Genomic DNA, 12,842 nt, shown 5'->3' on the forward strand with positions numbered 1-12,842 from the left:
ATTTTAACCCATAGCCATTCCAAGATGCACGGCAACATACAGCTCCAGTTTTGGGTTGAACATTTTATTTTCCACATGCTGTTTTAGGGTGTTGTTCACAATGACTTGAAATATGTCAAACAGAGGTATCTCGAGCCATTTCAGCCCCTCACAGCCTATCCGACACATGCCTCAATAGTAACTGTTTGGTAAAATGGAAGGTCAAGGTCCAGCCCACCAAACTTAATAAATCCATCCATCCATTCCTCATCCAATTTTATGTCGCCTCATGAGGAGCGCAGGAACCCTGACATTTAAGATGCCAGTGACCAGCCTCACTCATCCCTGGGTGGTATTATGTGAGCAATAAACCCCAACCACCCCTTCGATATAAACCTACACAGGCTCAATCCGATTGGCACACCTTAATTACCCACTAACCACCAGGTGCCACAATTTGGTTATGTGGTTACCACCCAGTGTAGTAAATGGTTTCCTGGTGTACAGGAAACCATTTGTTTCAGCAGCCCAAATTTAACTTCATAATCCAGTAGTGGCTAAACTATGGCACATACAGTATTGACCTGAAAACTGATATAAATATACCTTATCAACTCCTTCATCAATCAGAAAAAAAAGAGAGAGAGAGAGAGAGAGAGAGAGAGAGAAGCTTAAAATTCTGGATGTTTTATGTGCATAGGATGCACTTCAAATTTCCGGTCTGCTGAAGTTTATGGGTTAAGGACATGCTGGTGAACAAGCCCAAGGGTACAGGAAGTGTATGGTGGGCTTGGAACGTAACCCCTATGAACGATGAAGGTGCGAGAGTACCTGAAAATGAATGCACAGACAGTTGAAGATATAAGCAGACACAGTAGGCCACCATTCTCTTGAAGACTTTTACTTACTGAAGCAAGGCATCAGAAAGATTGATAAAACAAGTTTTTGTCAGACTGTCTTTAAGCCATCATAACGATAATCCAACTATAGTCAAGCATAATGCTACCTGTCCTCTAGAAGCCGTTGATCAAATTCTGAAGACGATGCAAGGAAGAGTATTGATGTGACACTCTCAAAACACTGGAACCATTTTTGTCGCTGGGTACGCTGACCTCCGACGTCTACAAACAGGAATGGGACACCTTGTATGGGGACTGTGAATTCTGTGATAGCTTTGGTAGCTTTCCGACATTGTAGAATATCCTGGTCTCTGGGAATGTAGTCCTGAAAAATGATGTGCAGAGTCAGGAAATGGTAAATCACAAAAAAAGATTAATAGACATGCAACATTTAATGCAAAAATATGAAATTAACTGCAGCAATGAACATGAACAGGTTTCAAGCATACATGAAATACTGCACTTATATTACTTTTTACAATGAGACCCTTTCTTGATACAACAGCAAGTAAAGTTGTTGTAGTAGTCCTAGGCTTATCTAAACATGAACCTGGTGGACTGCAGGCTGAAGCTGCCCTTCTGCAGTCTGACATCCAACTTTTGAAAGATAGCTATAAAGGGAGTTGGGTTCTGTCAGTAAAAATACTTGAGTCACCATGTGAAGGTGCCCCTCTCCTGCACTAATTATTGAAAATGAGGGCAAGATATGAGATGCTGTATGCAAATATATGAATGTTATGAGCTCATTTAAGAACTGTATGCAGGAGGAAAAAGTACAAGTGATGATTATGTAACGAAGTATAAGCATGAAGAACATACGGAATAAGAGATAATGAATATGTATACAGAGGGATCTTGGATTTCATGATCTATTTGCACTGGAATTTTGACACAAAGTTTAAATTTGCAAGGTCAGAAAACTTAAATACCATACATATAAAATGGGGTAACTGGAACTGCACCTTCCAGCTTAAGCCTTCTTTTTACCCATTCTCTGGTGACATCCATAAATACAGTGAAGTCTCTTTTATCCTAAATTCTTTAAACCGTAATCTGCCATAAACCGTAAGTTTATTAAAACGTTCTCATTTCGATTAACCACAAAAATCTGAAATCTATCCGAAAATTCAAACACGTTGGGCTTGTTTCGCGCCACTACCGTTAGTTTACGGTTGCTCTGCTAGTCACTAGAGTGAGTTGCCCACTCCCTCACCTGCATCCACCACCTCGGAAGATTTGGATGATGTGGAAATGAATAAGGAAACAGAAAATATGAAAAAACAATTACGTTTAAGACTTTATTTGTTCAAATTACTTACAGTGAATTGCGTAATTGTTTTGGTGAAGGTTCATTTACGTTTATTTGAGTGAAGATCTATTTAAGCTGACAGTTTCTATTACAGTTACAAAAGTGCAGTTACATACACCTACAGTGTGTTAAGTGTTTTGGTGATGGTTGAGTGGCTTTTGGGGTGCTGGTGGTGGTGGTGTGCTAGAGTTGCCAGAAATGGGTGATGGGTGAGTACAATACTGTTCCCTTGTATCCTCCAAGGGAAGGATACAAGGGACATATCCGAAAAAATCGATTAAATGAAACTTTGAAAGTCCCATGATTTTCGGATAAAAGAGACATCACTGTATGTGGAAAAATGAGGAATCAACAAGAAAGAGGCAACATGTGATGTGGATATAGTGAGCAGATGAAATGGAAAGGAATGTACATTAGGGAAACCTTGCATTAACACAAAAATGCTCTATGTGAACAGAAACTATCTTATACTGAATCTAGAAGTAGCTAGAATATCCTTAAGTGGTCCAGCCACCTTTTAGAATTGTATATACATACTAAAAATAAAAAAATAATGCATGGACCACCTAAGGAAGAGAAAATTGGACTGTTCTTGACCACCACAGTGGTAGTTAAGAGACCAATTTGACCCGTCACAATGTTTAAGCCAGAGCAGCTTCTGCAACTCTACTATGGGGGAAAAAAAAAAAAATAAATAATAATTTGGACGATTCAAAGGCTTATCTTAGTTGGGGACAACAGCCTGTGGCTAGTCATGGAGGCTGCTACTTCCTGTACCAGCACCTCTTTTAAACAAAACTATTCCCAAGTGACCTTGTACAGTACACATACATCCTGTGAAGGGACGCTGTGAGGGCAAATATATGACTACTTGGGTGAAAAATTCACTTAGGTGTTTAATGGAGGATTCTATTTCTCCTAATTATTAAATTAAACTCTAATTATATATATTAAAAAACAAAAGTGAAGCTGGTGGACTATGGAGCTAGCAAGCATTATGAACTGAACCTCAAGCATTATGAACTGAACCTAGCAATCGCCTCGCTTAATTTCTTCAAACATGAGCTCTCAGTTAAATGGCTTACCGGAACACCTATTCTCTCGAGTGAATCAAAGAAGTAGGCCACATTGTCAGTCTGGAAAGAAAAGGTGTAATGAATAACAAGATCAACATTAATACATGCTGTGTGTCTACATCATATATGAAGAAATAAACAACAACTAATACTGTAATAATATATATGGGAATAATCTATAACTACGGAATTAATTACTGACTATCGATACGCAGGTACAGTACACCCCCACACAATGCGAACCAACACGATGCGAATCACCTACAATGTGAGGTCAACCCAAAAAAATTTTTTTTATTGAATGTGAAATCTGCGAATCGAACTTCCCAACATGCAAATCGGCTGTATGAATCCAAGGCAAAAATGGACTTCCCGCCACTGCTATGAGTGTCGGGCTGGACAATACAAGTCAGTCACACAAAGGCAGGTGGCTGGTAAATTGCCAGATTCAAAATGGCGGCCAGCTGGCCAGCTATCTGTATGCCATCTACTGACTTTCCTGGGTAAACAGACACTTCTCCTCCATATTACCATCAGAGCAAGTGTTGTACCTCGCATCCTGTGGTCCATTTTAGCATCGTAGCAGTACCCACCCGTTCATCATGGCCCCACCAAAGAATTCTAAGAGCAAGAGGATCACATTGGAGGTACATTGTGTTTAATTTGTTGTTTTATTTGTTGGTCCAACTAGATGTACTATTAGACAAAGTACCAACAGGGCAGAGTAAGCCAGAAGGGTACCCAAAGACTAGAGATGTGTCGATACCAAGATTTTGGCAGATACCGATACTCATTTTTCAGCAGATACCGATACTCCGATAATAACAAATGGCCGATACTTTGCCGATACCGATACTCTTTTACTTTGATTTTATTCATTTGATTTTATTTTGATATATTTGATGCCGGTAACGTGAGTGTTGTTAATGCAGAAGCAATATAGTAATTGATATATAATATTAATACAGTATATGATAATGTTATATCATACATGTAATTATAATGTAATACAGGTATAGTTAATATCATAACCATCTGTTTATCCGAGTCATGAAACATGAGTGTCTTGAATCACATAATAAACCAGAAAAGTATCGGAGTATCAGCCATATTTTTTCCCTGCTGATACCAATACTACAAAAAAAAAAAAAGGCCGATACTGCCGATACCAATACCGATACCAATACTGTCGGCACATCCCTAACAAAGACCAAGCCCTGAGTGGGCAGTTCACCACATACCATTTTTCCCATAAGTTCTTTGGTTAACACAATGTGAAATCATAGAATGCCAGGGTTTTTGCTGCAAATAAACTCGCATTGTGTGAGGGTGCACTGTATTTACCTCGAGCCAGACATCTTAATCCCATAATGGATGGGTTGGGAGGGGGAAGCTGACTCCATATCAAACTATTCACTGCCATTAGATTACCCTTTCTTGAGCTCATACCCCTCCCTTTCTTTGATATATCTCTCTGCCACACCCTTCCATCTCTTCCTTGGTCTCCCTCTACCCTCCCATCTCAATCACACTCTTTTAGTCAGCCTCTTATTACTCATCCCCTCCACATGGCTGAACAGTCTCAAGGTATTTCTCCTAACATTTTAATAACATCCACATCAACACCACAATGCTCCTTCATTTTACACAGCTTACATTTTCTGACTACAGGAAATAGAATGTATGTTAATACCATAAGTTTCAGACTATCACACCCCCTAAGGTTTGCAACTCAGCAATTCATCAACCCTATATTCGCTGACTCACAACATCCATGAACTCTTCCCCCTAGGTCTATGCTTGTAAGAGGTACACTACAGTAAATGTTCAAAGGGAGGAACAGTAATCCATACCAGAAAAAAAAACCTGCATAATTGAGAGGAATCCAAGTTTCACAACACAGCATGAGTATTTTTTTAGGAGGCTCACAAACACACTAAAATAATAAACAGTAACATAAAATACCAAACAGATTTTAGGCTCTAGGTTATACTGACTGTGACATTGATAAGTTGAATGATAGACTAACAAAAATGCTTAGAAAATCTGCAGAGGTAATAATGAAATCTAATACAACCAACGCCAACATGTATAAAAAAAAACACTCGAACTCATGAAAAGAAGAAAGGAGATGAAAATAAAAACAAAGAAAGAAAATAAAAAGAGCAGATTTAAATAAACTTATCAACAAGGGACCAAGTGATGCAAAATGAAAGAGAAACATGGATCAGATCAAAGAAACCATTAGAAAAAGGAAAACATCTGTAACAGGTCCACAGTAAAATGGCACTAGGAAAGCAACAAATTATATCACTAAAAGACAAAAATGGTGAAGTCATTAAATGCAGAGACAGGATTGTGAAGAGAGCTGCAGAATATTAAAATGAACTGTATGCATCAAGGACAATAGTATTAACAGCTAACTTTTCATTGGACACAAGTGAAATACCTGAGGTAACACCATATGAAGTAAACATTTCCCTTCAAAGTATGAAAAGAGGGAAGGTCCCAGGAGATGGAATTGTAGCTGATTTACTGTCGGATGGAGGAGCAGAAGTACAAAACAGGCTTGCCCACTTATTTCTCAGTGTATAAGGAAGAAGAAAATTCCCAAAACATGGTGTAATGCATTACAGTAACACAATATAATGGACTTCAATAGACCAGAATTTTCTTTTATCGGACTCGAGGAGCTACCGGACTAAATTCCTATACATCGGAAGAAGTCCGATAAAGCCAGAAGCAGTCTGGACTGCCTGACCACTTCAGTTATGTTCACCACAATAAGGTAAATAAAAGACATGTTTATCAGTGTACAGTACAGTATTATTATATGTATTATCCCATCTGATTAATGAAGTGATGTTATAACACAGTACAGTACCACAATGGTAGTCAAAAGTTTAAAAACTGTTCATGCGATCTGGACTACTGTCTGATACATCGAAAAAAGTTCGGATTAGCAGAGGGAAGTCCGGATGTCACTTTTATCGGAATTTCGCATTTTTCGGAATAGTTTGGGCCCCAATTAGTCCGTTATAGTAAGGTCTTACTGTAGTTATTTTGTTTTACAAATAAGGCAACTCAAAAGATCTTAGTAACTATCGACCTATTAGCTCATTATCAGCTATTTACAAACTCTTCACTGAAGTCCTTATGAACATACTAACAACAAATTTGGACGACAACCAACCTCGTGAACAGGCAAGATTCTGAAACGGGTATTCAACTACTGATCATCTACACACTAGAATCAGCTAACTGAGAAAATGACAGAGTATAATAAACCATTGTGCTTAGGTTTTGTTGATTATGAAAAAGCTTTCAACTCAATGGAGCACACGGCACTTACAAATTGACTGTGAGAACATGGAGTAAATGAGAACATTGGAAAACTGCTTGAAAACATATATAAAGAGGGAACTGCTACAGTTAAATTACATACAGACTCGGAAAAAATTCAGAGTGAGAAGGGTGCATGTCAGGAAGATATAATTTAACTAAAACTATTTATGGCATGCCTAGAAAGTATTTTCTGAATGCTTGACTGGGAAAACAAAGTAAACATTGATGGAGAAAAGCTAAATCACTTACAATATGCAGATGACATTGTCCAAATCTCAGAAACAGCAGAGACATTGCAAGAAATGTTAAATGACCTGAACAGAGAAGTCTCAAAGTAGGGCTAAATATGAACCGGAGTAAAATTTAAGTAATGTTTAATCCAAATACACCGAAGAGTGCCATATAAATAAATAAAAAAATCTTGAAGAAGTTAAGGAGTACAATAACTTGGGGAAAATACTAAAACGAACGTAAGACTATGACAGAAATAAAAACATACATTATAACTGGATGGAAAACTTTCAGCAAACACCAAAACATTTAAGAAAATGTAAGAGAAAACAACTTACCTAACCACCTACTTACTTAGCTACCCACCTACCTATGCATCTACCTACCTACTACCTACCTGTGTAAGAGTGTGCAACCAGATGCTTTGTGCTGACCCATCTGAGTAAGAACTGATGGCAGCAGAACCTTCTGTAAACAGGCTAGGGGAAACACTGAACACCACTCCTACTCTCTAGCTCTAGCTTAGAAGTCTGTATGAGAAGTCAAAGGATAACTACACTCTGTAGGGGTAACATTCAGGCCCCTTCAATAAACAATTCAGTGGGGAAGACAGAGTTTTTCTAAGATTACCTGAAATCCTGATAATAACTCTAAGGGTCCACATGTCACATTTACCTCTTCATCACCACCTACTCAGCATGTCCATGAATACACACAAAAGCCTCACTCAGTAACTCACCCCACTGCTACTTGTGTCCTACTCAGCATGTCAATGAATACAGACAAAAGCCTCACTCAGTAACTCGCCCCACTGCTACTTGTGTCTTTCCCTGTCAAAACCACTTAGCTGATTTGAACATTAATAAGGATTCTTTTTATGAGTAAGAGGTTGTGGAGAGAGCAGACAACCTTGATTAGCACTAACTGTCCACAGTTCATCTCTGGACGATAGGCAGTATTATTCTATATATTATTACACCTCTGTTACTCGATAGTATTATTCCATATATTATTATATCCCTGTGACTAGGTAGTATTATTCCATATATTATTACATCTGTTACTAGGTAGTAGGATATATTATTAACCCTTTAACCGTGGGTGTCATTCCAGAATGACATTGCAAAAACTGGACCAAACCGCGGGTGTCATTCTCGAATGTTTGTGAATATTTTGAATACCCCACGTTTTTTCCGTGCACCAATTGTTTCAAGGGAGAGTAGCTATTACGTTCTTTCACTCCAGCCGACCTCCACCTCCCTCCTCCCACCCCCCGGGCCCCAACCACCCACCCCCCGGGCCCCCCACCCCACCCCTGACCAACACGCATCAGTATCTGTCCAGCTGTGTGAGTGACAACATCGCTGATGTGGCAGTGAAGTGCGGGCAATTACAGTGCCTTTTACCTGCCTCAGTGAACACAGAGTGGGTGTTTATCGTATGTGCAGTGTTCATATATGTTTATAGTATTATTATCAGAATGAGGTTGGCATTTGGTAATGGTGTGTGAGCGAAGAATAGTGATTACAACACCGCTGATGTGGCAGTGAAGTGCGGGCAATTACAGTGCCTTTTACCTGCCTCAGTGAACACAGAGTGGGTGTTTATTGTATGTGCAGTGTTCATATATGTTTATAGTATTATTATCAGAATAAGGTTGGCATTTGGTAATGGTGTGTGAGCAAAAAATAGTGATTACAACACCGCTGATGTGGCAGTGAAGTGCGGGCAATTACAGTGCCTTTTACCTGCCTCAGTGAACACAGAGTGGGTGTTTATCGTATGTGCAGTGTTCATATATGTTTATAGTATTATTATCAGAATGAGGTTGGCATTTGGTAATGGTGTGTGAGCGAAGGTAATGGTGTGTGAGTGAAAAATAGTGATTTTAGATCGCTCACTTCTAACGGCACTGCCCATCCAGTGATAGTCAACGAAATCATGAAGCCTACATCAATGCAAAGCCGAAGGTTAGTACTTTCTAATGGTACCTTATTTTTCGCTCTAGACTTATTCTGTGCAGAGTTATAAAGGTTTAAAGTTTGTTTACATTTTGGCTGGAACCCCAGCGGGAGAGGCCAGTCGGGGCAAAACAATGCCCGCGGTTAAAGGGTTAATCTCTGTTACTAGTTAGTATTATTACATATATGATTACATCTTTGTTACTCTGAAATAAGTAAGGAACTGTACAAAGCTTTGAACATCTTAATGAACTGATAAGATCAATGTTATTATTGAAACATTGTATATCGCTTCCCAACAATATATGTACCAAGTACAGAATTTATCAATTGTCATGTTACAATAGACCTTGTCCCAATATCAGATCTTCCCTTAATGGGCTTGCTCTAACTTTAATCTTAATTTTATTTTCTCATGTTTGTACTATCCTGTACTGTACTAGAAACTATCCCCTATTCCATGGCCATCATATTCTTGTTCGTTCTGCTGTTATCTTCATCTCGTCCGACTAATGCCCTTCCCTCTATCTCACAATGACACTCTTTATACTGCATTCTTGTAGCTACTCTAAATTCTTTCTTCCAGCTGCTGATCATATGTCCTGCTTGATCACTTACATTCATGTTCATCAGCAGATCTAACCTTTGTCCTCGCCCTGTGTTTCCCTTTAATATCTTCCCTATCTCCTTGTACGAATACAATAGTCCAGATATCTCACTTCCTTTACTTTTCTGAGCCCTCAGTTTATATGTACAGTACATCCTCCTATTGCATTCACTCTGCCTGGATTTTTATTCACAGTGATTTTTTTTAATCCACTGCTGCATTAAACGTATGGAAAAATGACTCCATGAAATTAGTTTACAACATGAAACAAGGACAATACTAAAACTTGTTAGATGTGAAACAGTGAAACTGGTTCAATGTAACACCAACGAGAACTTGCAACTTGTCACAGACAGTGAAGAAAATTGAATGAGATTTTGATAAAAGGATCAAACTATAGCACATGCCATCCTTATCATACAGTGTTGATTTGTGCGAAGATAAGTGGACACCCAACTAATTACCGTATGTGAACATTATTTAGTTATTAAGAGGCCACATTCTCTCGCGATGCTATTGTGATTCCTGAATAACCAGCTGTTATGTAACTTTATCATTCATCACTGCAACATATGGTATATCAATATGATATCATTCTCTTATGTATGTATAATAAGTTAGGTAGATATTTTCCTTCTTAACCAGCATATTCTCATTAATAATATCATTATCATCATCCTGACCTCACCCCAGGGTAGGATGAGGAGTAGCAATGTCCAGACAGCCCAAATTTGCCCAATCCAATAGGCCACACTCCCATTCACTCACCATTCAAGCCCCTGGAATCCTGGGTCTATCTGATAAGCCAGAAACATTAATCATGTACTGTAGCTTAACATAAACATATCCGACAGAGTCAATCTGGATGCTGTCATTTTAAAGAAGGATGCCAAATCCTTGATCATGTGCTTCTCCTTACAATAATCATCCGGCCAGCTCGATCTCTTAGCCTCACTGACTTCCAAACCTCTCTTCCTCACACACTCATCCATCATATCTCTCCACCTTCTCCTTGGCCTACCTCACCTCCTCCCTCCTTCAAATTCGCTCAGATATACCTTTTTCACCACTCTATTGTTATCCATTATCTTCACATGGCCATACCATTTCAATACACTCTTCGATTCTGGTGTCCACAGAGTTCCTCACTCCTCATCTTTCAAGAATCATTTCGTATCCTATCCACTCTCTGTACTCCACATACATTCCTCAGCAGTCCCATCTCCATTGCTCTCACTCCTGACTTTTCATTTTCATGCCACACCATAGTCTCACATCTATCTGTCTATCCATTGCCAGATGCCATAATCCCGGAAGGGGTGGCAATTTGACTTTCAGTTATTTATTTTATGGGGAGGGGCACTAACCCTTCCCCAACCCACTTGCTGACACGTAGGAAGCACGTGTGGTTTGGTTATATGGTTACCACCCAGTGTTGTAAATGGTTTCTTGGCTTACAGGAAACCATTTGGCCTGCCACTAAATGTAAAGCCACCTGTAAAGGAAAGAAAAGCAATAAGAAGTGACAGGAAAGAGGGAAGAAATATGGAAGAGAGGAGGGCAGGCACAGAAAAAGAATGATTAAGGCTAAGGATGAAGTAGACAGCACTACATCAAGTGAGTGGATGATGGTCGCCACCACCTACCACTGGGACCATATGTTAAAGACGGCAGTAACACTCCTTCATGTAAGTCTCGTGCAGCTGCAACACTCAAGCCTCTGTTTCTTATCAAGACCATCATTGCACCAGCTACTTTCCTTCCCTGTGTCACTCTATTTTCCACTTCTTTTACATATTTTCCTCTCTTTTCTATCACTGTACCCAGGTATTTGAACTATCTCACCAATTCCAGTCTCTCTCCATTTACTGTAAAATCACACTGGGAGTCACCTTCTCCCTCAATAACCATCACTTTACTCATTTCTACATTTACTCTCAAGGCACAACACTCACATTCATCAACAAAACTCTGCACAGGTCTACCATGCTCTTGTCCAGTATTTGCAAGTAGGCCTTAGTACTGCATCATCAGCAAACAACAAATTTGAAATATTCCATCCACCACCATTCATTACCAATGCCAATCCCTTCTCCATTACTTGTGTTTTTACTTCTTTCATCACACCATCCATATATATATTGAACAACCACGGGGACATCGCACAACCTTGTTGCACGCCCACACCGATCGTGAACCATTCATTTAGATGCCCATTTACACATACACATGCTTCACTACCATCATAAAAACTCTTGACAGCATCTAGCAGCTTACCATTTACACCGTACATGCGCAAAACCTTCCACAATCCCTCTCTGTCTAATTTGTTGTATGGTTTTTCCAAATCCATGAATGCCATAATATAATACACAGGACAGTATTATCATATAATTTTCTTATTATTTACTTGTAATATCAATGTTGTTTCTATATATGCACTTTGAGTTGGGTAGATATTTTCATTGTTAACCAGTATACTTTTACTATTAGTGTGATGTATTATCAGTATCAAATGATTTTCTTGTCATTCACTTAAAATATCAATGTTGTTTATATGTATGTCCCTCATATGAGGCGTCTAGAGCCAAAGGGGCATCCCCACCAATATACTGGTTTTGAGTTAGGTAGGGGAGACAACAGGCTTAACCCCCTTCTCAGTGACAGCACTGGTTGCCATACAAGATTCGGCCTTCTGGACAGTGGTAGAGAGGCTCAAAGTCACGTGGGTTTGTCCAAGCTGCCGGGCGAACAAATCAGAGCAGGCAGGCAACTAAGCCACACAGCTCAAACCAATCAGCATTCTCACTCTCTGCCACTCCCCGAGAGCAGCCAATCAGCAAGCGTGTGGCCTGCCCAGTGTGCCGGTGAGGTTTCCCTCCCGTGTTCACTGAGGTGTATAATTATTACGTATTGGATTTTTACCCCATTTATCGTGGATTATTGGTGACAAGATGAGCTGTTGTTATTGGGGTTGAAGGGGGGGGTGACAAGATGAGTTCATCACATAGTTACAGTGAGGAGGTGGTGCCTATAACCTCTCGTAACTGTCGGAAGTGTGTGGAGAAGTGGAAAAACGTAGAAAGGAAGAGGAAAAGAGAGTGGTGAGGGGAGACAGCGGGAGGGGGCGTGGCACCGAGGAGGCAGAGTTGGATGTCGTTCTCCTAGATGATGACCCCACCATTTAACCCCCCACTACCCCTTCTCAATTTACTTAAGCACTACACTACTTTTTTTTTTTTAGTGTTATTATTTCAATCTATTATGGCAGAGGAAAAATAATAACTGCATTGATTTCAGTTTTAGTTGTAAAAAACGTGAAATTACAGTAATAATTATTCGTTTATTAATATTAAGTGAACTGGAATCTTCAGTTAATAAAGTTTTGTACATTAATACATTCGTTGATGTTTTTTCTGCTATGTTTTTAAATCC

General features: G+C 39.3%; 1 protein-coding gene across 1 annotated transcript in view; it reads right to left on the bottom strand.

Annotated features, from left to right (window-relative positions):
* The window catches only part of cta (Guanine nucleotide-binding protein subunit alpha cta), a 35,478-nt gene that overhangs the window by 6,875 nt on the left and 15,761 nt on the right, over positions 1 to 12,842 (bottom strand). Inside the window, exons 5-6 of the mRNA XM_080284259.1 lie at positions 3,273 to 3,323; positions 986 to 1,203 (exon numbers count right to left, since the gene is read on the bottom strand). Of these exons, the coding sequence (XP_080140385.1) occupies positions 986 to 1,203; positions 3,273 to 3,323 (269 nt within the window). The remainder of the gene's footprint in view (positions 1 to 985; positions 1,204 to 3,272; positions 3,324 to 12,842) is intronic.

The sequence above is a fragment of the Coenobita brevimanus genome, chromosome 101 (genome assembly GCF_032717465.1).
Source record: "Coenobita brevimanus isolate Jiangsu-jjx chromosome 101, ASM3271746v2, whole genome shotgun sequence".
Lineage (NCBI taxonomy): Eukaryota > Metazoa > Arthropoda > Malacostraca > Decapoda > Coenobitidae > Coenobita > Coenobita brevimanus.